The sequence below is a fragment of the Thalassophryne amazonica genome, chromosome 2, assembly GCF_902500255.1.
Source record: "Thalassophryne amazonica chromosome 2, fThaAma1.1, whole genome shotgun sequence".
Taxonomy (NCBI): domain Eukaryota; kingdom Metazoa; phylum Chordata; class Actinopteri; order Batrachoidiformes; family Batrachoididae; genus Thalassophryne; species Thalassophryne amazonica.
In genome coordinates, this window is record NC_047104.1 from 141,045,806 (window position 1) to 141,073,010 (window position 27,205).

Genomic DNA, 27,205 nt, shown 5'->3' on the forward strand with positions numbered 1-27,205 from the left:
TCAACACAGAGGTGTTTTTCCTGTCGCGGCGCACACAGATTTGGCGAGTCGTCACGGAAACGACTCGGCGAATTTGCGCGCACGTCTTTCATTAAAAAATGTCCTTAAACAGTGGAATGTCCGCATAAAGTCCTCATGCCGGCCTCTTCTGAATCTTCTCTGTTCTCTCACGACGTCCTGGGTGAATTAAGCCTTAAATTAGGATGTTTTCAGCTCGAAACAGGCCGACGACAGCGCCTGGAAGCGTTGTGCGTCATCCCGCTCCGTGGGAAGTCCTTACACCGACAGAAACACCCCATAATCTCTCATCAGCCGTTAAACTTTTCACCGAAAACAAGCTTAATTTCTCGAATAGTGTCCACTCGGATATTCCTCACAGGTCCAGAAAAAATTTTGATAAAGCAACGCGCGCCGTCTTGAGCAGCGTGTGAAACAAAGGAATTCAGCCGAGAGGGCGGGACCACATCTCACTCAAGGCCTGCCCACAGGGAAATGACGTCACCGACACGCGTGAAAAAACTCACGCATGCGCACGAGGGTTCAAGCATGATTGGTGTAATCGCACGTCATTCAAATCCATATAGTTAAAAAAAAAAATAAAAGTGTCGGTTTCTTATCTAATAGACCTCGTATATATATATATATATATATATATATATATAAATATACGAGGGCTGTCAATAAAGTAACGGTCCTTTTTATTTTTTTCAAAAACTATATGGATTTCATTCATATGTTTTTACGTCAGACATGCTTGAACCCTCGTGCGCATGCGTGAGTTTTTCCACGCCTGTCGGTGACGTCATTCGCCTGTGAGCACTCCTTGTGGGAGGAGTCGTCCAGCCCCTCGTCGGAATTCCTTTGTCTGAGAAGTTGATGAGAGACTGGCGCGTTGTTTGATCAAAGTTTTTTCTAAACCTGTGAGACACATCGAAGTGGACACGGTTCGAAAAATTACGCTGGTTTTCAGTGAAAATTTTAACGGCTGATGAGAGATTTTGAGGTGATACTGTCGCTTTAAGGACTTTTCACGGTGCGAGACGTCGCACAGCGCTCTCAGGCGGCGTCATCAGCCTGTTTCAAGCTTAAAACCTCCACATTTCAGGCTCTATTGATCCAGGACGTCGTGAGAGAACAGAGAAGTTTCAGAAGAAGTCGGTTTCAGCATTTTATCCGGATATTCCACTGTTAAAGGAGATTTTTTTTTAATGAAAGACGTGCGGACGGGTCCGCGCGTCGGGACGCAGCCGCCGCGATGCTCCGCCACAGGAAAAACACCTCTGTTGAAAGCCTTAAGGACAAGTTGGAACATGTCCTGCTTGTTAAACAATTTCTCATATACTCACTCCACTGAAAGCCATCAAAAGCCGCCTGGATTTTACAAATGGTTATCAACACGGAGGTGTTTTTCCTGTGCCGCTGCACCGCACCGGCTGCGTCCCGACGCGCGGATCCTTCCGCACGGATCCGTCCGCACGGATCCGTCCGCACGTCTTTCATTAAAAAAATCTCCTTTAACAGTGGAATATCCGGATAAAATGCTGAAACCGACTTCTTCTGAAACTTCTCTGTTCTCTCACGACGTCCTGGATCAATAGAGCCTGAAATGTGGAGGTTTTCAGCTTGAACAGGCTGATGACGCCGCCTGAGAGCGCTGCACGACGTCTCGCACCGTGAAAAGTCCTTAAAGCGACAGAATCACCTCAAAATCTCTCATCAGCCGTTAAAATTTTCACTGAAAACCAGCTTAATTTTTCGAACCGTGTCCACTTCGATGTGTCTCACAGGTTTAGAAAAAATTTTGATCAAACAACGCGCCAGTCTCTCAGCAACTTCTCAGACAAAGGAATTCCGACGAGGGGCTGGACGACTCCTCCCACAAGGAGTGCTCACAGGCGAATGACGTCACCGACAGGCGTGGAAAAACTCACGCATGCGCATGAGGGTTCAAGCATGTCTGACGTAAAAACATATGAATGAAATCCATATAGTTTTTGAAAAAAATAAAAAGGACCGTTACTTTATTGACAGCCCTCGTATATATATATATATATATATATATATATATATATATATATATATATATATATATATATATATATATGAGGTCTATTAGAAAAGTATCCGACCTTATTATTTTTTTTAAAGTCCTCATGCCGGCCTCTTCTGAATCTTCTCTGTTCCCTCACGACGTCCTGGGTGAATTAAGCCTTAAATTAGGATGATTTCAGCTTGAAACAGGCCGATGACGGCGCCTGGAAGCGCTGCAGGACAAAAGTGTCTTCAGCAACACCACCAGAGTTCAAAGCTGTAGAAGAGACCTTCATCTGGTCCCGAGAATCCAGCATAACATCACCTGCTTCTAAATAAAAGGCTCTTTCAACAGGAACTATTTTATTATTTTTTAAAAAGCTGTTTCATTTTATATTTTAACAATAAATGAATGGATCATTAAAAATGTCAACGAATCAAAGTCAAAAGACATGTTGTGTGTGGGCCGCCAGAAGAGAAGGTACTGCTGGCCCACCATCAGAGGGCGCCCTGCCTGAAGTGCGGGCTTCAGGCACGAGAGGGCGCTGCCGCCATGGACACAGCCGGGGGTGACAGCTGTCACCCATTACCTCTTGACAGCTGTCACCCATCTACTCAACGTCCTCTCAGTCCATAAAGACCAGACGTCATCTCCACCTCGTTGCCGAGATATCATACTTCATTGGAGGTAATATCCTCAGCCATTTGTGATTGCAATATTTGTATATTGTGAGTGTTTGCAGGAGTACTGGTACCTCCGTCGGTGAAAGCTGAGAGAGCGTTGAAGGCACTCTTTTCCCCTGAGGAATCTACAGTACTCTGCAGTTATTGAGTGAGAGGTGGAGGTGGCATTCCCACCGCTGTTGTTACTGGGTGTACACACACCCACACTTGACTGTCTTTGTTCTCGCCAGCAGTACCAGATCCGACAGTCGGGGACGGTGATCACCTGGGAATTCGGGACTTGGCGGCTCCAGTATTCACCAGGTTCTGTGGGGGCGGAAATCGTGTGGTTCCGGCTCTTCTCAGGACAGACGTCTTCTATCCTCGAGCCTGCCCACACGTCACCTTTGTGGATTGACTGTAATTATATTCTGAGATTGTCTGTACGTTCGTTGTGCACATTTCACAACATTAAACTGTTACTTTTTGGCTCATCTATTGGCCGTTCATTTGCGCCCCCTGTTGTGGGGCCGTGTCACTACACTTTCACAACAGGATATCTCGGCCAGCGTCATGGACTCCGAGGGGCGTCACCCGGCTGTTGAACGACCAATGGGAGAGCAGGGAGCGCAGGCGTCTGCAGGAGGCGTGATTGGTGAGCTGCAGCACATTCTCACCGCCTTTACGGCTCGGTTGGATCAGATGACCGAGCAAAACATCATCCTGAACCGCAGGGTGTAGGCTCTCTCCGCACAGATGGCGGCGAGCGCTCAGGGCGCTGCTGCAGCTCTTCCTCCTGCCGACCCTGAGCAGGATATGAACATTCCAGTGGTGGTTCAACAACCCCTCCCACCATCCCCTGAAGCATACATAAGCCCTCCTGAGCCGTACGGAGGTTGTGTGGAGACGTGCGCGGACTTTCTCATGCAGTGTTCGCGCGTCTTCGCACAACGTCCCGTCATGTACGCGTCAGATGCTAGTAAAATAGCTTATGTGATTGCTCTGCTTCGGGGTAAAGCACGCGCCTGGGCTACGGCGCTCTGGGAACAGAACTCACGGTTGTTATCAGCATACACTGGGTTTGTGGGGGAGTTCAGAACAGTGTTTGATCACCCTAACAGAGGAGAGACCGCTTCAACTGTGCTGCTGTCAATGAGACAGGGACGCGAGAGCGCAGCCGCTTATGCAGTCAACTTCCGCATCGCGGCTGCGAGGTCTGGCTGGAATAACGTTGCGCTCTGCGCCGCCTTCATAAACGGACTGTCGTTGGTCCTGAAGGAGCAGCTGGTAGCTAAGGAGGAACCGCGGGATTTAGATGGGCTTATCAATCTCGTTATACGGTTAGACAATCGGTTGGAGGAACGCCGTCGGGAGCGAGGCGAAGGACGTGACCGGATACGCGCCGCCCCTCTCCCTTCTGGGTTCGAAAAGGGGCCGCCCTCCCCACGCTCCACAGCCGCAGCGCTCTGTGGGGCAACAGCTCCCCCTGCTGACGTTGTTAGGGAAACGCACAGGGCCAAAATGAGGAGGCTGATCCGCGGGGAGTGTTTTCTCTGCAGCTCAAAGGAGCACACACAGAAAAACTGCCCCAAACGGCCAAAACAACAACCGCCCTCAGAGACTGGGCTAAGGGGGGGTCAAAACATTCACGTGAGACACACACAGATTGCCACACGACTCCCAGTTACAATCCTGAGCGGGGATTTAACCCTTCAAGCCCCAGCACTGGTGGACACGGGGTCAGAAGGGAGTCTGCTAGACAGCAGATGGGCAAGGGAGGTAGGGCTCCCTCTGGTGGCGCTTCCTTCGCCATTGCAGGTGCGGGCACTAGATGGCACCCTCCTCCCTTTAATCACACACAAGACACAACCGGTAACTCTGGTGGTGTCTGGAAACCATCGGGAGGAGATTGAGTTTTTTGTAACTCCTTCTACCTCCCGCGTGATTTTGGGCTTCCCATGGATGTTGAAGCACAAACCACGGATTGATTGGCCGTCTGGGGTGGTGGTTCAGTGGAGCGAGACCTGCCATCGGGTGTGTTTAGGATCCTCGGTTCCTCCTGGTTTACAGGCTAAGGAGGAGGTCAAAGTCCCTCCCAATCTGACGGCAGTGCCGGTTGAGTACCACGATCTTGCTGACGTCTTCAGCAAGGATCTGGCACTCACCCTTCCCCTGCACCGTCCGTACGATTGTGCCATTGATTTGGTTCCAGGCGCTGAGTTCCCGTCCAGCAGGCTGTACAACCTCTCACGACCTGAGCGCGAATCAATGGAGACCTACATTCGGGACTCATTAGCTGGGGGCAGGTTTCTTTTTTGTGGGCAAGAAAGATGGCGGACTCCGTCCATGCATTGATTACAGGGGGCTGAATGAGATTACGGTTCGCAACCGATACCCGTTGCCATTGTTGGATTCCGTGTTCACCCCCCTGCATGGAGCCAAAATCTTTACTAAGCTGGATCTTAGAAATGCGTATCACCTGGTTCGGATCCGGAAGGGAGACGAATGGAAGACGGCATTTAACACCCACGTTAGGTCACTTTGAGTACCTGGTCATGCCGTTCGGCCTCACCAACGCCCCCGCGACGTTCCAAGCCTTGGTTAACGACGTCTTGCGGGACTTCCTGCACCGATTCGTCTTCGTATATCTGGACGATATTCTCATCTTTTCTCCGGATCCTGAGACCCATGTCCAGCATATACATCAGGTCCTGCAGCGGTTATTAGAGAACCGACTGTTTGTGAAGGGCGAGAAGTGCGAGTTTCACCGCACGTCTTTGTCCTTCCTGGGGTTTATCATCTCCTCTAACTCCGTCGCCCCTGATCCGGCCAAGGTTGCGGCGGTGAGAGATTGGCCCCAACCAACAAGCCGTAGGAAGCTGCAACAGTTCCTCGGCTTTGCTAATTTCTATAGGAGGTTCTTTAAGGGCTACAGTCAGGTAGTTAGCCCCCTGAGAGCCCTGACCTCTCCAAAAGTCCCCTTCACCTGGTCGGATCGGTGCGAAGCCGCGTTCAAGGAGTTGAAACGACGGTTCTCTACTGCGCCAGTTTTGGTGCAGCCCGACCCTAGCCGCCAGTTCGTGGTTGAAGTGGACGCCTCTGACTCAGGAATAGGAGCCGTGCTATCCCAGAGCAGAGAGACCGATAAGGTTCTTCACCCGTGTGCCTACTTTTCATGCAGGTTGACCCCGGCTGAACGGAACTATGACGTCGGCAATCGAGAACTCCTTGCGGTGAAAGAGGCTCTTGAGGAGTGGAGACACCTGTTGGAGGGAGCGTCTGTGCCATTCACGGTTTTCACTGACCATTGGAACCTGGAGTATATCAGGACCGCCAAGCGGCTGAACCCCAGGCAAGCCCGCTGGTCACTGTTCTTCGGACGTTTTGACTTCCGGATCACCTATCGCCCCGGGACCAAGAACCAGAGATCGGATGCCTTGTCCCGGGTACACGAAGACGAAGTCAAAACGGTGCTGTCGGATCCACCGGTGCCCATCATTCCGGAGTCCACTATCGTGGCCACCCTCACCTGGGACGTGGAGAAGACCATCCGGGAGGCCCTGGCACGGAGCCCGGACCCCGGAACCGGTCCGAAGAACCGTCTGTATGTCCCACCAGAGGCCAGAGCTGCAGTCTTGGACTTCTGTCACGGTTCCAAGCTCTCCTGTCATCCAGGGGTGCGAAGGACCGTGGCAGTTGTCCGGCAGCGCTTCTGGTGGGCGTCTATGGAGGCCGACATCCGGGAATATATCCAGGTCTGCACCACCTGTGCCAGGGGCAAGGCAGTACATAAGAAGGCCCAAGGACTCCTCCAGCCGCTGCCGGTGCCTCATCGCACCTGGTCCCACATCGGCCTGGATTTCGTCATGGGCCTCCCGCCATCCCAGGGCAACACCACCATCTTCACGATAGTGGACCGATTCTCCAAGGCGGCCCACTTCGTGGCCCTCCCGAAGCTCCCAACAGCCCAGGAGACAGCAGACCTCCTGGTCCACCACGTCGTCCGTCTGCATGGGATACCCTCCGACATCGTCTCTGATCGTGGTCCCCAGTTCTCCTCACACGTCTGGAGGAGCTTCTGCAGGGAACTGGGGGCCACCGTGAGCCTCTCGTCCAGGTACCATCCACAGACGAACGGACAGGCAGAGCGGGCCAACCAGGAACTGGAACAGACCCTCCGCTGCGTCACATCTGCGCACCCGACGGCCTGGAGTAACCATCTGGCCTGGATCGAGTATGCGCATAACAGCCAGGTGTCTTCTGCCACCGGCCTCTCCCCATTTGAGGTGTGTTTGGGGTATCAGCCCCCGTTGTTTCCCGTGGTGGAGGGAGAGGTCGGTGTGCCCTCGGTCCAGGCCCACCTGCGGAAGTGCCGTCGGGTGTGGCGCTCCGCCCGTTCTGCCTTGTTGAAGGCCCGGACGAGGGCAAAGACCCATGCAGACCGCCGGCGATCCCCGGCCCCTGCTTACCAGCCCGGGCAGGAGGTGTGGCTTTCCACGAAGGACATCCCCCTCCAGGTGGACTCCCCGAAACTTCAGGACAGGTACATTGGCCCCTTCAAGATCCTCAAAGTCCTCAGTCCTGCCGCAGTGAAGCCGGGAGTTGGAGCTTCACTCCCGGCTTCACTGCGGATCCATCCGGTTTTCCACGTGTCACGCATCAAACCTCACCACACCTCACCCCTCTGTGCTCCCGGACCGGCGCCGCCTCCTGCTCGGATCATCGACGGGGAGCCGGCTTGGACGGTGCGCCGGCTCCTGGACGTCCGTCGGATGGGCCGGGGGTTCCAGTACTTGGTGGACTGGGAGGGGTATGGACCCGAAGAACGCTCCTGGGTGAAGAGGAGCTTCATCCTGGATCCGGCCCTCCTGGCCGACTTCTACCGTCGACACCCCAACAAGCCGGGTCGGGCGCCAGGAGGCGCCCGTTGAGGGGGGGGTCCTGTTGTGTGTGGGCCGCCAGAAGAGGAGGTACTGCTGGCCCACCATCAGAGGGCACCCTGCCTGAAGTGCGGGCTTCAGGCACGAGAGGGCACTCTTTTCCCCTGAGGAATCTACAGTACTCTGCAGTTATTGAGTGAGAGGTGGAGGTGGCATTCCCACCGCTGTTGTTACTGGGTGTACACACACCCACACTTGACTGTGTTTGTTCTCGCCAGCAGTACCAGATCCGACAGTCAATCCACCTTTGTGGATTGACTGTAATTATATTCTGAGATTGTCTGTACGTTCGTTGTGCACATTTCGTAACAGTAAATTGTTACTTTTTGGCTCATCTATTGGCCGTTCATTTGCGCCCCCTGTTGTGGGTCCGTGTCACTACACTTTCACAACAAGACATTTACACAAGTAGAAGCTCTCCACTTATTGTGCTCAAATTCATATTTTAGAAATGACTCTGTCCTTATAACATTAAAGGCAATTATATATTCTGACGAAATTAAAAGTTTAAATGACTATAAAAAAATTCATCATGAGGTTTATGTCACAGAAATCCTACTTTACAATCACACTGCAGTCATTGTTAAATATTTCCTGTTGCATTTATAATAAACATTTGTATTAATTTACAGTGTCTGTTTTTCTGGTTGAAATGAGATATAAATAATCTACCAGACTTTAAAAAAATGTACAAATTTCCATGTTATTTTATTTGTCTAAAAATAAATGTCCAAGGTTCCTTGTGTTAAAAAGAAATGATCTAATCTGAAATAACAGGTGGTTTTAATTTACAGATGAAAGGTTTCTAAAGAACCATTTATTGATTTAGCCAATTTAAGTACAAGTGTTTTTTAACAGTAATCAGAAATTCTGAGGTAACAAACAACAACAAAAAACATTTCCAAGGATTTTTCTTCAGAAAACTGCTCTATAAATGAGCAGTCCTGTGACACGTTTGTTTTGTACAGATCAGTCGTTTCTGCACCGATCTGTTTTGTAGAGATCAGTGGTTTCTGCACCAATCCGTTTTGTACAGATCAGTGGTTTCTACACTGATCCGTTTTGTAGAGATCAATGGTTTCTGCACCAATCCGTTTTGTACAGATCAGTGGTTTCTACACCGATCCATTTTGTAGAGATCAGTGATTTCTGCACCAATCCGTTTTGTACAGATCAGTGGTTTCTACACCGATCCGTTTTGTAGAGATCAGTGGTTTCTGCACCAATCCGTTTTGTACAGATCAGTGGTTTCTGCACCAATCCGTTTTGTACAGATCAGTGGTTTCTACACCAATCCGTTTTGTACAGATCAGTGGTTTCTACACCGATCCGTTTTGTAGAGATCAGTGGTTTCTGGACCAATCCGTTTTGTACAGATCAGTGGTTTCTGCACCGATCCATTATGTACAGATCAGTGGTTTCTGCACCGATCTGTTTTGTACAGATCAGTGATTTCTACACCGATCCGTTTTGTGCAGATCAGTGGTTTCTGCACCGATCCGTTTTGTACAGATCAGTGGTTTCTACAGCGATCCATTTTGTACAGATCAGTGGTTTCTACATCAATCCGTTTTGTACAGATCAGTGGTTTCTACACTGATCCATTTTGTACAGATCAGTGGTTTCTACATCAATCCGTTTTGTACAGATCTGTGGTTTCTGCACCGATCCGTTTTGTACAGATCAGTATGGTTTCTGCACCAATCTGTTTTGTACAGATCAGTGTGGTTTCTGCACAAATCCGTTTTGTACAGATCAGTGGTTTCTGCACCGATCCGTTTTGTACAGATCAGTGGTTTCTACACCGATCTGTTTTGTACAGATCAGTGGTTTCTGCACCGATCCATTTTGTAGAGATCAGTGGTTTCTGCACCGATCCGTTTTGTACAGATCAGTGGATTCTGCACCAATCCGTTTTGTACAGATCAGTGGTTTCTGCCACTAGTCTTCCGTGTTTTGGCCCGACACGTCGTTCCTATTGGAAAACACGAAGGTACATCACAGCTCAGAGCGTCGAAAGTTGGATTGGATTGATTGGATTAGTTGTGCAACAAGGTGCATTACTGACACTAACTTTTTGGGCGTGTAACTGAATGAAACTGAATAAATGGATTCTGTCGTATGCTACCAAAAATAACCCGGAAACGTTCACCACGTGAATAAAAACCTGTATTTCCGGTAATTTATGAAAATCTTTCATCACTGTAATATAGTGAAAAAGATTTACCTGATGCCAACTGTTCCTACAGAATGTCTCGTTTATTAGTCAGCTCATCGATTTTGTCATTTTGCCAGTCGACCTTCATCTCCAGCATTTTTATTTCATCTGATTTTTTTTCATCCAACATTGCAGTTTGGGCCATTGAAACACCTGAGAAATAGTCTTCACTTTAGAAAAGTTCACAAAAAGATTTAACTAGCTAATATAATGAAGGCAAAGCCTTTGACAGAGCAGCATTTTTCTCTGTCAAATAATATTGAACTTGATTGATTGAAATACTGTAAAAATTGAAGATTCAATTGGGCAATATTATTTTAATAATTTCTTCAGGGGTTAATGATTTCATTAAAAAAAGTGATGTTTACACAACAAAAGATATTTATTCAACTGACTTATGTGACACTGACAACATTTATTTAATTGTAGTTAAAAATATACTGAGCGATACTTAATGACAACATCATAAAACAACATTTTAATTCAATGAAAGTAGATACGAGGTCTGTTAGAAATGTATCCGACCTTTTTATTTTTTTCAAAAACCTGATGGATTTGAATCACGTGTGCTTGCATGAGCCAACCTTGAACCTTCGTGCGCATGCGTTTTTCCATGCCTGTCGGTTGCGTCATTTGCTTGCAAGCAGTCTTTGTGTGAGGATGGGTGGAGTCTCTCGTCGTTTTTTTCTTTGCAAGGAAATGGCGGAACGACTGGAGCAGCGTGACTGCATCAGATTCTGCCAGAAACTGGGCGGCAGCCAGGTGGAAACCATTCGGATTATTCAGACGGCTTTCGGTGACGATCCTATGGGCATCACACAGATTAAGGAGCGGTACAACCGGTTTAAAGACGGCCGCACAACGGTGGAGAGCACGTCACGCTCCGGTCGGCCATCAACATGCTGAAATGACCGGATCATTTCCAAAGTGAACGCTGTGGAGATGTGGGACCGTCATGTGATTATCTGAGAAATTGCGGAAGAGGTGGACATCAGCACTTTTTCGACACATTCCACTGTGACAGAAGATTTTGCCATGAAAAGAGTGGCGGCGAAATTCATCGGCACAAAGCTGATGGCGCAGCAAAAGTGCCTTCGTGTTGAAGCCTCACAGGACATGCTGGGACATGCCCACCTCTTCCACCATTCGGAAGATTCAGACGGCTTTCGGTGGCTTTTAAGTCGTGTGACTATCCAAGAAATTGTGGACGAGGTGGGCATGTCCGAACATGTCCTGTGAGGCTTCAACACAAAGGCGCTTTAGCACAGCTCAAGAAGGTTCAAGGTTGGCTCATGCAAGCACAGGTTTTTGAAAAAAATACGAGGTCTGTGAGAAAAGTAACGGACCTTATTATTTTTTTCAAAAACTATATGGATTTTTCATGTGTGATTACATCAGACATGCTTGAACCCTCGTGGGCATGCGAGAGTTTTTTCACGCCTGTCAGTTACGTCATTCGCCTGTGGGCAGTCTTTGAGTGAGGAGTGGCCCACCCTCTCGTCGATTTTGTCATTGTTTAGGAATGGCTCAGAGACTGCTGCTTTGTTTGATAAAAAAGTTTTTCAAAACCTGTAAGGCACAACTGAGTGGACACCATTCGATAAATTCAGCTGGTTTTCAGTAAAAATTTTAACGGCTGATGAGAGATTTTGGAGTTTTACTGTCGCTGTAAGGACGGCCCACGGCGCCTGACGGCGATATGTGCTCCGAGGCGTCGTCGTCTCGCTGTTTCAAGCTGAAAACTTCCTAATTTCAGGCTCTGTGGACCCAAGACGTTGTGAGATAACAGAGAACTTTCAGAAGAATTTGGGATCAGGAGTTTATCCAGACATTCCACTGTTAAAGGAGATTTTGTAATGAAAGAACGTGCGGGCAGATTCGCATGTCGGGCCGGACCCGACCACGGGGGGTCGCCACAGGAAAAACATCTCCGTTGGAAACCTTAACGGACAAGTTGGAACATGCCCAAGCTGTTAAACAATTTCTCAGATACTCACTTGTTGAAAGCCATGAAAAGCCGCCTGAATTTTACAAATGGTTTTCAACACGGAGGTGTTTTTCATGTCGCGGCGCAGACGGATTTGCCACGTCGTCATGGATCTGACTCTGCAAATTCGTCCGCACGTTCTTTCAGTACAAAATCTCCTTCAACAGTGGAATGTCCGGGTAAACTCCTGATGCCGGCTTCTTCTGAAACTTCTCTGTTCTCTGACGACGTCCTGGGTGAACAGAGCTTTAAATTAGGATGTTTTCAGCTCGAAACAGCCAGACAGATGCCACCTCCGACCGTGCCGCGCCGATCCGCTTTGTGGGCTGTGCTTAAAGCGAAAGAAACTCCACAATCTCTCATCAGCCGTTAAACTTTACCCCGAAAACCAGCTGAATTTCTCGAATAGTGTCCACACGGATATCCCTCACCGGTCCTGAAAAAATGTGATAAAGCAACGCGCGCCGTCTCCCTGCAGCGTCTCAGACAAAGAGATTCCGACGGGAGGGGGAGTCCACACCTCATTCAAAGCCTGCCCACAGGCGAATGATGTCACCGACAGGCATGACAAAACTCACGCATGCGCACGCGGGTTCAAGCTTGTCTGACGTAAAAACATATGAATCAAATCCATTTATTTTTTGAAAAAAATAAAAACGACCGCTTTTTTATCACAGACCTCGTAAAAAGATTGGATACTTTCCTCTTATGCTATGCAATTAGTAACAGTTCACAGTATTTCTATATGTAAAATATTCATTATAATACCTGCCATTATGAATAAGCAACAAATTACTAACAGCTCAGACTATTTCTCTATATATCATAGAAATATTATTCTTTCTTCAAGATCTCTAATCAGTGTCACAACAATATATTATTTATGCCTAATTCATTTGATTATAAATGACTAATTACCACTGAGCACTTTTTAAGAAGCTGATTCATTAGATAGTCAGATTTCAGATTGATTGCTGGGATATTTCAACATTGAGAAGACGTATGCGACACATGAATAGATTACTAACAGGGCTTTATATTTGACTTTCAAATAAAAACATTGCTAACCTGAATGCAGGTCCAGAGGGTAGATTCATTAATATACTGTTGCCTTTTAATTAGTACACGAACAGCTCATTAATAGCCTGATAATTTTTCTACTTTGTTTACAAACACTGGAAGTCTCTCGTCATAGAACGGGGCCTACGTGGTACAAATACTGACTTTAGAAACGTGGTCTGCAATGGTGTCTGCAGCGAGTTTGTATGCATTGACCTGTGAACCAGAAGTGTTAGCTAGCTCATCGCGCATGTGCACTGAGAAACTCAAAACTGGCTTATTAATTTTTCTGAAGTACTTTGATGACCGAAGCTATAGAGTTACGGTGTTAATGCAGCTCGCTCAGTGTATTCCTACGCCAGCTTTTCGTAATGCTGTTTCTATGCATTTCTGGGAAAACATTCTTCCATCATGCACCTCGGTCTCTCCCATCATGCTTCTTGTGTACTTCCTGTTTGGACTTCCCACTTGTGGTGACAAAAGTGTACTTCCGGTTTGCAATCATGGCGGAAACTGAGCTGGACTGACTACGAGAACACGCTTGCGCTCGTCTGTCATCATACTTGCTAAGCTCGGCGGCTCTGCCGCCTCACGCTGCTCGGTATTAGCCCTCTGCATGAATTATTCGTGCATTGCACAATTGGTAAATCATTTATTCAGACACTTCCTAATCATTAATACATGTCTAACTCATGGCGTAATAATACATACATACGTGCACTTACAAATAGTTTGTTCATGGTTTATTAAGTATGAAAACAATGAGTAAACACATAATGCAGGACACTATTCATTAGAAGCAAAGCATTAATTATATGTATTAGTTAATTACTTATTAAGTATGAGTCATTCTTAATTAATTATTTGTTACTAATTCATTATGTATTTATTCATGCTTAATTAACACTAAATATGGTGTAGTTATTAAAAAGTGCTGCCTCGTCATTATGTCAACTTGCCATAAAAACACAAATACATGTATATTTTTTAATGTCAAGTTCTCATGTCAAAGACATTATCTGGTAATGTCACTTAGATTAATGTCAAGTTGTCATAATAAGGACATCCCCAACAAATTTAATGTCAAGTTGTCATGACAAAGACAACTTCTGGTCATGTCACTTTGATTAATGTCAAGTTGTCATGACAAAGACAACTTCTGGTCATGTCACTTTGATTAATGTCAAGTTGTCATGACAAAGACAACTTCTGGTAATGTCACTTAGATGAATGTCAAGTTGTCATAATAAGGATATCCCCAACAAATTTAATGTCAAGTTGTCATGACAAAGACAACTTCTGGTCATGTCACTTTCATTAATGTCAAGTTGTCATGACAAAGACAACTTCTGGTCATGTCACTTTGATTAATGTCAAGTTGTCATGACAAAGACAACTTCTGGTAATGTCACTTAGATTAATGTCAAGTTGTCATAATAAGGACATCCCCAACAAATTTAATGTCAAGTTGTCATGACAAAGACAACTTCTGGTCATGTCACTTTGATTAATGTCAAGTTGTCATGACAAAGACAACTTCTGGTCATGTCACTTTGATTAATGTCAAGTTGTCATGACAAAGACAACTTCTGGTAATGTCACTTAGATGAATGTCAAGTTGTCATAATAAGGATATCCCCAACAAATTTAATGTCAAGTTGTCATGACAAAGACAACTTCTGGTCATGTCACTTTCATTAATGTCAAGTTGTCATGACAAAGACAACTTCTGGTCATGTCACTTTGATTAATGTCAAGTTGTCATGACAAAGACAACTTCTGGTAATGTCACTTAGATTAATGTCAAGTTGTCATAATAAGGACATCCCCAACAAATTTAATGTCAAGTTGTCATGACAAAGACAACTTCTGGTCATGTCACTTTCATTAATGTCAAGTTGTCATGACAAAGACAACTTCTGGTAATGTCACTTAGATTAATGTCAAGTTGTCATAATAAGGACATCCCCAACAAATTTAATGTCAAGTTGTCATGACAAAGACAACTTCTGGTCATGTCACTTTCATTAATGTCAAGTTGTCATGACAAAGACCACTTCTGGTCATGTCACTTTCATTAATGTCAAGTTGTCATGACAAAGACAACTTCTGGTCATGTCACTTTGATTAATGTCAAGTTGTCATGACAAAGACAACTTCTGGTCATGTCACTTTCATTAATGTCAAGTTGTCATGACAAAGACAACTTCTGGTCATGTCACTTTGACTAATGTCAAGTTGTCATGACAAAGACAACTTCTGGTTATGTCACTTTGATTAATGTCAAGTTGTCATGACAAAGAAAACTTCTGGTTATGTCACTTTGATTAATGTCAAGTTGTCATGACAAAGACAACTTCTGGTCATGTCACTTTGACTAATGTCAAGTTGTCATGACAAAGACAACTTCTGGTCATGTCACTTTGATTAATGTCAAGTTGTCATGACAAAGACAACTTCTGGTCATGTCACTTTCATTAATGTCACGTTGTCATGACAAAGACAACTTCTGGTCATGTCACTTTGATTAATGTCAAGTTGCCATGACAAAGACAACTTCTGGTCATGTCACTTTCATTAATGTCAAGTTGTCATGACAAAGACAACTTCTGGTCATGTCACTTTGACTAATGTCAAGTTGTCATGACAAAGACAACTTCTGGTCATGTCACTTTGACTAATGTCAAGTTGTCATGACAAAGACAACTTCTGGTCATGTCACTTTCATTAATGTCAAGTTGTCATGACAAAGACAACTTCTGGTCATGTCACTTTCATTAATGTCAAGCTGTCACGACAAAGACAACTGCTGGTCATGTCACTTTGATTAATGTCAAGTTGTCATGACAAAGACAACTTCTGGTCATGTCACTTTGATTAATGTCAAGTTGTCATGACAAAGACAACTTCTGGTTATGTCACTTTGACTAATGTCAAGTTGTCATGACAAAGACAACTTCTGGTCATGTCACTTTGACTAATGTCAAGTTGTCATGACAAAGACAACTTCTGGTCATGTCACTTTGATTAATGTCAAGTTGTCATGACAAAGACAACTTCTGGTCATGTCACTTTGATTAATGTCAAGTTGTCATGACAAAGACAACTTCTGGTAATGTCACTTAGATTAATGTCAAGTTGTCATAATAAGGACATCCCCAACAAATTTAATGTCAAGTTGTCATGACAAAGACAACTTCTGGTCATGTCACTTTCATTAATGTCAAGTTGTCACGACAAAGACAACTTCTGGTAATGTCACTTTGATTAATGTCAAGTTGTCATGACAAAGACAACTTCTGGTCATGTCACTTTGACTAATGTCAAGTTGTCATGACAAAGACAACTTCTGGTCATGTCACTTTCATTAATGTCAAGTTGTCATGACAAAGACAACTTCTGGTCATGTCACTTTGACTAATGTCAAGTTGTCATAATCAAGACAACCCAAAAAAATGTCAGTTTGTCATGACAAAAACCGAATGACACTTAATGACAGCAGTCATAAACATTTATGGTACTGACATAATGTTTATGACACATTCATGACTGTGTCATGTAACAGTTATGACAGTGTCGTGTCACTATTATGATGGTACCTTCAAGTAAAGTGTTACCGAAAACTCCACACAGAAAGGACCAGATGGAAAGTGAACTACAGATGTCAGCAGCCAGTTATTATTAACAAGTGGTGGGTGGGGCTTAGGAGGATTAATGGGATTGACCTTAATTGGTATCGCTATCCTAAAGGCACAGTGATTGGTAAGTTTGTAAGTCGCTGTTCTGAGGTAATTATTGATCACTCAGTGAAACAGGACAAAGTTACCCCTCAAAATTAAAGAGGCATAAACTGTTAGACAGTGGAGGTTCTACACTGAATTATTCCCTGGGCAAGACCCCCTCTGCGCCCCCCCCCCCCCCCCCCCAAAAAAAGAAATGGACAAAATTTTGCACAAACTCCCATTTTTTCTTGTTTTATTATTACTTTAAATATTTTAGAAGTGCCCCTAAAATTGCAATTGAAACTGACATCAAAGGACTGCAGGCTACAATATAACTCTTATACAAAACATCCATGAATTGCAAATTTGAATAAATATGCCCTCACGTGCTAAAAAAAACTGTCATTAGACACTTTATTAATCTGTCTTTTAGGGAGGAGCGATTAGCGCTTTTATTAAGGTGCATATTTGTCTCAACATTTAGCTAAATATTTAGTTTGATGTTTGTAAAACCACCTAAAACAGTTCTGTGTTTTTAAAGGTTTAAAGCAGTCTCTGCATTTTCTTTCTTATTTGTATCTGTTGTCAACCATCAGTCATATCGACTATGATGTAGCACCAGAAGGATCATCTTGTTTGACTGTGTGGATCCATCTTAGATTTACATCCTCTGTGACATTTCTGACATATGAAGGCAGATGCTTGTTGTACAACCCCTGGCAAAAATTATGGAATCACCGGCCTCGGAGGATGTTCATTCAGTTGTTTAATTTTGTAAAAAAAAAAGCAGATCACAGACATGACACAAAACTAAAGTCATTTCAAATGGCAACTTTCTGGCTTTAAGAAACACTATAAGAAATCAAGAAAAAAAAAATTGTGGCAGTCAGTAACGGTTACTTTTTTAGACCAAGCAGAGGGAAAAAAATATGGAATCATGAACAACAAAAGAACGCTCCAACACATCCCTAGTATTTTGTTGCACCACCTCTGGCTTTTATAACAGCTTGCAGTCTCTGAAGCATGGACTTAATGAGTGACAAACAGTACTCTTCATCAAACTGGCTCCAACTTTCTCTGATTGCTGTTGCCAGATCAGCTTTGCAGTTTGGAGCCTTGTCATGGACCATTTTCTTCAACTTCCACCAAAGATTTTCAATTGGATTAAGATCCGGACTATTTGCAGGCCATGACATTGACCCTATGTGTCTTTTTGCAAGGAATGTTTTCACTGTTTTTGCTCTATAGCAAGATGCATTATCATCTTGAAAAATGATTTCATTATCCCCAAACATCCTTTCAATTGATGGGATAAGAAAAGTGTCCAAAATATCTACGTAAACCTGTGCATTTATTGATGATGTAATGACAGCCATCTCCCCAGTGCCTTTACCTGACATGCAGCCCCATATCATCAATGACTGTGGAAATTTACATGTTCTCTTCAGGCAGTCATCTTTATAAATCTCATTGGAACGGCACCAAACAAAAGTTCCAGCATCATCACCTTGCCCAATGCAGATTCGAGATTCATCACTGAATATGACTTTCATCCAGTCATCCACAGTCCATGATTGCTTTTCCTTAGCCCATTGTAACCTTGTTTTTTTCTGTTTAGGTGTTAATGATGGCTTTTGTTTAGCTTTTCTGTATGTAAATCCCATTTCCTTTAGGCGGTTTCTTACAGTTCGGTCACAGACATTGACTCCAGTTTCCTCCCATTCGTTCCTCATTTGTATTGTTGTGCATTTTTGATTTTTGAGACATATTGTTTTAAGTTTTCTGTCTTGACACTTTGATGTCTTCCTTGGTCTACCAGTATGTTTGCCTTTAACAACCTTCCCATGTTGTTTGTATTTGGTCCAGAGTTTAGACACAGCTGACTGTGAACAACCAACATCTTTTGCAACATTGCGTGATGATTTACCCTCTTTTAAGAGTTTGATAATCCTCTCCTTTGTTTCAATTGACATCTCTTGTGTTGGAGCCATGATTCATGTCAGTCCACTTGGTGCAACAGCTCTCTAAGGTGTGATCACTCCTTTTTAGATGCAGACTAACGAGCAGATCTGATTTGATGCAGGTGTTAGTTTTGGGGATGAAAATTTACAGGGTGATTCCATAATTTTTTCCTCAGAATTGAGTGATTCCGTATTTTTTTCCCTCTGCTTGGTCTAAAAAAGTAACCGTTACTGACTGCCACATTTTTTTTCCTGATTTCTTATAGTGTTTCTTAAAGCCAGAAAGTTGCCATTTGAAATGACTTTAGTTTTGTGTCATGTCTGTGATCTGCTTTTTTTCTACAAAATTAAACAACTGAATGAACATCCTCCGGGGCCGGTGATTCCATCATTTTTGCCAGGGGTTGTAGATGTGAGTGATTCTGTCGTGCTGACTTTGACTTTCCTTCTGGCCCTGGTTTCATCGTTACAGTTTCTGATGACAGTCCGTCCATTTCTGAGTCCTTGTGATATTTGGTCCTGTATGTTTTTTTTTTTTTCCTGTTTGTAAGTGACTGTTATCTGATCTCACAGCAGTCATATCACCAGTGATGACACAGAAAGCAGAATGTAGACGTGGTTTTTGATGCGGGTGAAGTGGGCAGCCGCCAGGGCATATTTTTTCATGACACACAGGGGGCGGCACAAAGACTTAATAAAAAACAAATAATCATCACCATCATATCACTGTGGGGGGAATTAGCAAATCGGCACCCCCTCTCTGCTGCTGTAGGTGCCCCTGCTTGCTGAGCTGCACAGAACAGAACCAGTGTGAAGGTTCAGCGGTTGTCTCCTGCGTTGTCCCCTGGGACAGGCGCTGTCCTCTCCTGTGCTGTCCTGTCCTGCGCTCTGCTCCGCTTTGACTCTGGATGGAGCATCCTGAAGTGTTCCTGTTTCTCCGCTGTTCCGCTCAGCGGGATCCTGCTGCCCGGTGCCAAAGTCCACTTAGGATGCAGCACAGAACCAGAACTCTGCACCCAGAACAGATAGATGTAAGAACAGGTTCAAATTTCACCAGAGAGGACAAACTGCCCACTCGTGGAAAAAAGTTTGCAGAAGGAGAGCCTGCTTATTGAGGGTTTAGAAATTGAACTGTGTTCACATTACTAGCTGAAGTGACTTGAATCTGACCTTTTTTGTGTGCCTGGATCTGATGTTGTGTGACAGGAAAAAGGTATGTAGGTAGGCTGCTATATTCACCTAATCTAGTTCTGTAAACTGGTCCCACATACCTCAGTTGTTAAAATATTAAACAGAATATACTGTAAAATACAAACCAATTAATTGTAGATTTTGTTAAATTAGCTTTATATTTTGTTAAACAACCAGGTTATGTGGTGAGGGTTAAAAAATTCGATTAAGTACATATATGTGTAATTTGTTAAAGTGCACACAACATCAGATGTAGGCACACAAAAAAGGTCAGATTCAAGTCACTTCAGCTAGTAATGTGAATGCAGCTCAATTTCTAAACCCTCAATAAGCAGGCTCTCCTTCTGCAAACTTTTTTTTTTTGGCAAGAGTGGGCAGTTTGTCCTCTCTGGTGAAATTCGAACCCGGGTGCAGAGTTCTGGTTTTGTGCTGCGTCCTAAGTGGACTTTGGTATCAGACAGCAGGATCCTGCTGAGCGGAACAGCGGAGAAACAGGAGCACTGCAGGATGATCTGTCTGGACTCGAACCTTCACACTGGTTCTGTTCTGTGCAGCTCAGGGCCGCCTACAGCTGCAGGGAGGGGGCGCCGATTTAATAATTCTCCACACAGTGATATGATCACCGCTTTATTTATGTTTTTAAGTCTTTGCTCCGCCCCCTGTGTGTTTACATGCAGCCCGCCCGACCCGCATCAAAAACGCAGCAGCAAAAACCGCGTCTGCTGTTCGATCTCATCTCATATGCTCACTGAAAACTATAGGCTCAATCTTTGAAACAGACAAATCTGCAAACATCAAACTTTTTTCTCAGGTAAAATGATTCTATATGCCTTGGCTATGGGTTTAGCAATTTTGCTGTTTCTGCTTTATATGGGAAACCCTCATTTTTGGAAAGATTTACATTTTATAGTAACTGCAATTAAACTGGAGTTGCGCCTAAATGGTTACAGCAGACGAACATCGCAATACAGTATTCTGGACTGTTTTCTGGGCAAAGTAGCGAGACATCCTGACAAACAGTTTCTAGTTTTTGAGGAGCGCTGCTACACTTACAGCCAAGCCGACAAAGAAAGCAACAAAGCGGCCAGAGCTCTGAGGACGCACGGCCACCTGGAGCAGGGAGACACGGTGGCCCTGTTCCTGGGAAACGAGCCTCTCTTCGTGTGGATCTGGCTCGCTGTGGCCAAGCTGGGATGTACAGCTGCTCTCCTCAACTACAACATCAGATCCAAATCTTTGCTGCACTGTTTCTCCTGCTGTGATGCCAAAGTGCTGGTGGCTGGTGCTGGTAAGACGCACGCACACACACACACACACACACACACACACACACACACACACACACACACACACACACACACACACACACACACACACTGGACCATGATCCTGCACTGAAAGTGTTAATTTATAACTTTAGTGAGGTTGCTTATCTAATGATTAATGGGGTCATTTTTGCAGATTTGGAAAAAATACCTTGTTAGAAACCTTATGAAATGAGAAATAATTATAATAAACAAACAAACAAACAAACAAAACCCCTCAATGTTTCCATTTTTTGCAAAGGTTGATATGTCAGCCATGGATTTCCAAATTGGTGACCTTCTGAAATAGTCATGTGCCTTTCTTGAATTATTATTATTAATATGCATATGTTGCGGACATGAACGAGCAAAGTTTTTCAGCATCTCAACATGTCATTTAGGTCCTTCAGACTTTGTTTTGAGTAAATGCTTCAGGGGAGCATTAGCATTCAAAACCCTCTGGCAAAAACCAGACCCCCCACCTTTTTAAGCATTTTCCTTATTTTGCCTTTCAGCTTCTGAAGGGGCTCTGTCCCCCATACTCCTCACCTTTTTAAGCATTTTTCTTTTTTTTCTTTTCAGCTGACCCCCCCCCCCCCCCGCCCAATTACAGCCCCCTTAACCCCCTGCCATTTTAAGCATTTTTTTTTAAGTGTAGATGTAAATTAATGTTCAAAGTTTTCAGCTAGTTGACAGTTGGGCTGTACAATATGGCCAAATTATCGTATCTCAATATTGTCATATAAATTGTCATGTAAATGTCACTTATATACATGCTGTCCATATTCTTGAGCCGCTTAGGTGGGTAGGGAGAGTTCCTATGGGATAAAAAAGCTTTTCAACCGACCGAATTCGGCACTTCCGGTTTGAGTGTGAGCTTGCCACTGAGTTCCCGCAAGATTCCATGGGATCTTGTCTGTCAATCCAGGAAGTGTTTGACATTTGAACATTTCCTGTTTTACTGTGGATTTGAATTTTGGCACATCCTATTTAGGACGCCCTGTACCATGAGTGAGCTTCGCGACGCTTTGCTCATATAATAATAATAATAAATATTATTATTATTTTATTTTGGAGATCTGGTAAACTATGCATTTTTAGAAAGCTTATGAAATGAAGAATCGATAAAAAAAAACTTTTCCATTTTTTTTCCAGAGGTTGAAATCCACCTTGGATTTCTGAAAATGGAAACCTCCAAAGACTAACTTTTCCAGTTTCTGGATTCCTCATTTCATGAATCAATGTCCCAGCCTCCTCCACAGGCTAAATAGATTGACTCTCCCCAGTATTACAGAGGTGATAGAAAGCATTCTTAATGATTTCGCTGATGTGCAGGTCAAAGGACAATCTGGGATCAAAGGTCATCCTGAGATTTTTTTTTTTTGCTTTACCACAATGATAAATAACACACGAGTCCAAGATTAATGTTCAATTATGTTCAAATTGACATCTGTGTTTTGCAGGACCAAAGGCCATCATCACGGTCTTGTCAGAATTTCACAATTTAAGAGTAAGAAATTGGTAGACATCCAATTTTTCACAGAAAGCAGGCGATCCTCTAAAGTCCTAGTGTGGGCAAGATTATCAAAAGCTATCTATCTATTATCTAAAGAGTGTCATCAGCATAGCACTGAAAAGTAATTATGTAGCTTCGCAATATCTGACCAAGAGGTAGCATATAGAGAAAGATTAGGAGAGGGCCTAATAAGGACCCCAGTGTTACCCCATATTTTACTGATAAAAGATTGGAAGTAATCTTATTATAAAGACATAATAAGAGTGACTACATATGTAAGATGTCAACCATGAGAGAACATGGCCAGTGATACCAAAGCATGTACACTGTTATGGCTCATACTTTGACTGCCCATTTCATACTGATGTTTATTGACCAAATTAAAACTGAGGTTTGTTAGCAGCACAACATTACAAGTTCTTCCACTGTTTTTGTCTTCACAGTTTGTCCTCCTTCACCACCTTTTTTGGATGTTTCTCTTTCAGACTTGCGAGGAGCTGTAGAGGAGGTGCTGCCCTCTTTGCGGCAGCAGGGTGTCCGCGTGTTTATCCTCAGTGAGAGCTGTGACTTGGAGGGTTTAGAAAGTTTCTCTGACAAGATCCAACAGGCATCAGACCAGCCTCTGTCACCTCAGCTCAGGTCCAACACCCATCTAAAGAACCCTGCACTGTACATCTACACCTCAGGAACCACTGGTAACTTCACTGCTTTATCTCGTCCATCAACATGTACAGTTCCTCAGTGACACAATCTGAATGTAATTGCCTGGTACCATTAACCCCTTAACGCCTATTGTCGCATATATGCTACAATATTTGACTCAAATATGCAACATACCAAATTGACCAGTATGCCTGTTGTCGCAAATTTGCAACATACCATTATTATTATTATAACATTATAACATAAATGATTACCAAAACACCAAAATTACTATTTATTTTTTGTGCAAAAGTGAAATTAATAATCCCAACATTATTTACCATCTACTTAAAGGCAAAAACACACACAAAACATTTTTTATATACAGCTATATAAATTCAGGTGTTAAGGGGTTAATATTTGCCACCTTATGGGTGCCACATTTTTATATTCATTATGTTTTCTGTATAGAGTAACCATGAGGAGCAATTTCTCTCATCTTATTCAGGACCTTTTTCAAATAATAAACAACAAGGCTTCAATTTCAATTTATTTTATTTATATAGCGCCAAATCACAACAAAGTTGCCTCAAGGCGCTTCACACAAGTAAGGTCTAACCAACCCCAGAGCAACCACACAGGCAACAGTGATAAGGAAAAACTCCCTCTGATGATTTGAGGAAGAAACCTCAAGCAGACCAGCTTCAAAGGGGTGGCCCTCTGCTTGAGCCATGCTACCGACACAGTTGACAAAACAATTCACAAAACGAATATATACGCAATTTTGCCAATGCACAGGACAGGAGGGTTGCAGAAACAGACACCACACCCATCTCTGGATGGAGCCGCACCTGAAACAGAGAGAGAAAAAAAAAAACAAGGTGTCGGAAAGACAACAAATACAGTATAATTTGTCAGCATTAAGCAACAAGAAAAACAGAAGAAATACTAAGGTGATTGCCGGCCACTAGCCCTAAGCTTCACTAAAATACCCAGAATTTAGATAAAGTTCAGGCCGCTGCATGCTCCATTTCCTAATAAAATGAATTGAAAAGAGTAAAAAGCATAGTAACGTACTATGCCAGTATGCTAGCCATACGAAAGGAAAAATAAGTGCGTCGTAAGTCTGGACTTGAAAGTCTCTACAAAATCTGACTTTTATTGATGCAGGGAGATCATTCCACAGAATGGGGTCACAATAAGAGAAAGCTCTGTGACCCACAGACTTTAAAGCCTGGGCCGGTATGTAGGGTTTAATTAGGTCAGCTAAGTAGGGAGGTGCCAGTCTGTGAATAATTTTATAGGCTAGTAGCAGAACATAAAAATATGATCTCACAGAGACAGGAAGCCAGTGAAAAGATGCCAAAATGGTCGTAATGTGGTTAAACTTTCTGCTTTGTGTCAAACGTCTGGCAGCAGCATTTTGAACCAATTGGAGACCCATAATATTGGACTGCGGTAAACAAGAAAATAGAACATTGCAGTCTAGAAGAGACAAATGCATGAATCAGGGTCTCAGCATCAGCCATAGACAGGATGGGACGAATCGTCGCTATATTTTACAGGTGGAAGAAAGCAGTCCTCTTAATATCTCTAATGTGGAGGTCAAACGAAAATGTAGGATCAAAAATTACCCCAAGGTTCCTCTTTGCCAGTGTGATATATGACACATGGGCCTACGCTAAGTGTTAGGCTGATCAAATTGATGCTGATGTCTCACTGGATCAAGAATCATCATTTCAGTCTGATCAGAATTTAAAAGAAGGAAGTTGCTAGACATCCAGCTTCTCAGTGATGCAAGGCAATCTTCTAAGGATTTTATGTGGATGAGATTACCAGCAGTTATCGGCATGTATAACTGAGTATCATCAGCATAGCAGTGAAATGTAGTCCCAAAATGCCACAATATGTGCCCATGGGGTGCTATATAATGGGAGAAAAGCAGGGGGCCTAAGACAGACCCCTGTGGAACCCCAAATTTCATGTCAGTAAGGTTAGAGGTAGTTTGAACAGGTAATACTGCTTCCGGAGCACTTGAGCAAATGTGTGGCCATTCGCGCTGTTAGCACGAAAACAGTGAGCAGGTGATCACTTTCAAGCTGGCTGTGAAATTTGTTTTAAGTGCCCCCATGACTGTGGAGTTGCCAAGTACACATGTGGTGTGCCAGATTGTTGGCTCTCCCAACAACACGTGTGCGTATGTTTTGCTTGTCCCTCCAACACATGGTGTGCATGTGGATCGCGCACCACCCCCCGCCCGCTACAGGCGAGGTGCCTCTCATCTGATCACAGAGTGACATCTTGGTCTGTGCACTGAACGGACAGGGGGTGTGGCTGTCTGTCAACAACAGCAGCTGTTGACATCTCTGGTCCTGGACATCACAGCGGCAGAACACGTACCGTGTTTTGACGGACGGGACATTACAACTGTCCACCATGACACGTGCATGTGTACTTGCTGTCCTCATGTGGAAATACATAAAAACATATATCGCTTTTGCGATGGGCTGGAGAGTGCGCACTGCGAGCTCATTGACAGGCTGTCCAGTCAGTTCATGTAGATACGCAGCAGGTGATCTGAATGTCACGTCTGTCTGACAGGATAGGCCCGACACGTGTGTCCTATGGGTGGCGCACTGCAGGACTATATGACAAGCCAACAATGTGACAAATATGCCAGTCACATATCAGCAGAAATCCGCCATAACAAACGCTGTGGCAGTTATCACAGCAATTTATTCTCTTTTTAAAAAATATATTTATCTCCTTGTTGATTTTAGCCATTTTACGCTCCTGTTATAAGGTGTTACAATCACTGTTATAAGACAGTGATTGTTGAACAGATGTTTAGTTCCACCCTCTGCAAACAGAAGAGAACTGCTTCCAGGAGAAAATGCTTCATCCTCTGCAGACAAAGGAGAACTGGTCACAAAAAAAAAAAAAAAAATAAAAAAATCATTTTCTTTAACACTATACTGATACGTGGGCAATATCACCCAAGTCGTCCAGAGGCATACATTTTTAACTTATGGTTCAAATTTTAACCAAACTAATTTTGGACAAGTTATTTAAAATTATTGTCATGTCTGAAGTTTTATAAAGTGAAAATATCAGATATATGTTTTAGTTTTAAAGTAATGTGCTAATTTTTAAGGTTTTAGTGAGCACATGCTGTGCCCAGCAGTGCATTATGGGTAGGATAGGGTAATCTCAGTACATTCACGACAGGACAAATGTATTTCAGACACTCTGTTCAGGCTCCACGGACAACAACATTAAACTCTAGTGCCTAAAACTCTTGTGAATATATTCTCTGAGTTTATAGATGTTGTTATTGTATTTGCGTTTGTTAAATTCCACGCATCTTAAATGTAGCAGACACTGATTATCTGGAATTTTGTTTTGGCAAGTTTTCAAGGCCTCTACTGCCATCTACTGGCCAGTAGTGTTCATGGCAGTTCATGGCAGTCTTTGTCCTGAAGCTGAGCAGACACTGTATCATATTTTAATCACTGTACTCGGTTTCAGTTCAAACTGTACCACAGAGGCGCACGGTGTAAAAGTTCAGAGCGCCCGATTTATGTTCTCACACACATTGTACGTTCAAAAACCACACGTCAAACTCGTGTTTCCAAAAGCAAAACGTAAGCTTTTTTTTCAAACTTAATTTACAAAAATTCTCGATGGGAGACATCAAAGTTTAAAAACAAAACAAAACAACAACAACAACAAAAAAACATTACAAGACAGCTCTGCGGTGTTTGCAGATGCACAGTGCGAGCGGTTGGACTCTTGTAGCTCTTCAGCAGCAGGATACCCTCATGACGGCTGACTAGAATAATATCAAACAGGTTTGATTTTCATCTGACCATACAATCGGCGATCAGGAGGTGGTCGTGAGATGTTAAATGCAGCTTTTTACTCCATGTACACTACACGATGCAGGACGCGCGATTAACCTGAAACTCGGT

At 43.9% G+C, this 27,205-nt stretch overlaps 1 protein-coding gene across 1 annotated transcript in view; it reads left to right on the plus strand.

Annotated features, from left to right (window-relative positions):
* Positions 1–20,528: 20,528 nt before the first annotated feature.
* Positions 20,529–27,205, plus strand: part of LOC117531818 (very long-chain acyl-CoA synthetase-like) — a 35,326-nt gene continuing 28,649 nt past the window's right edge. The window contains exons 1-2 of the mRNA XM_034194974.1: positions 20,529–21,060; positions 23,078–23,287. Of these exons, the coding sequence (XP_034050865.1) occupies positions 20,589–21,060; positions 23,078–23,287 (682 nt within the window). The 5' untranslated portion in view covers positions 20,529–20,588. The remainder of the gene's footprint in view (positions 21,061–23,077; positions 23,288–27,205) is intronic.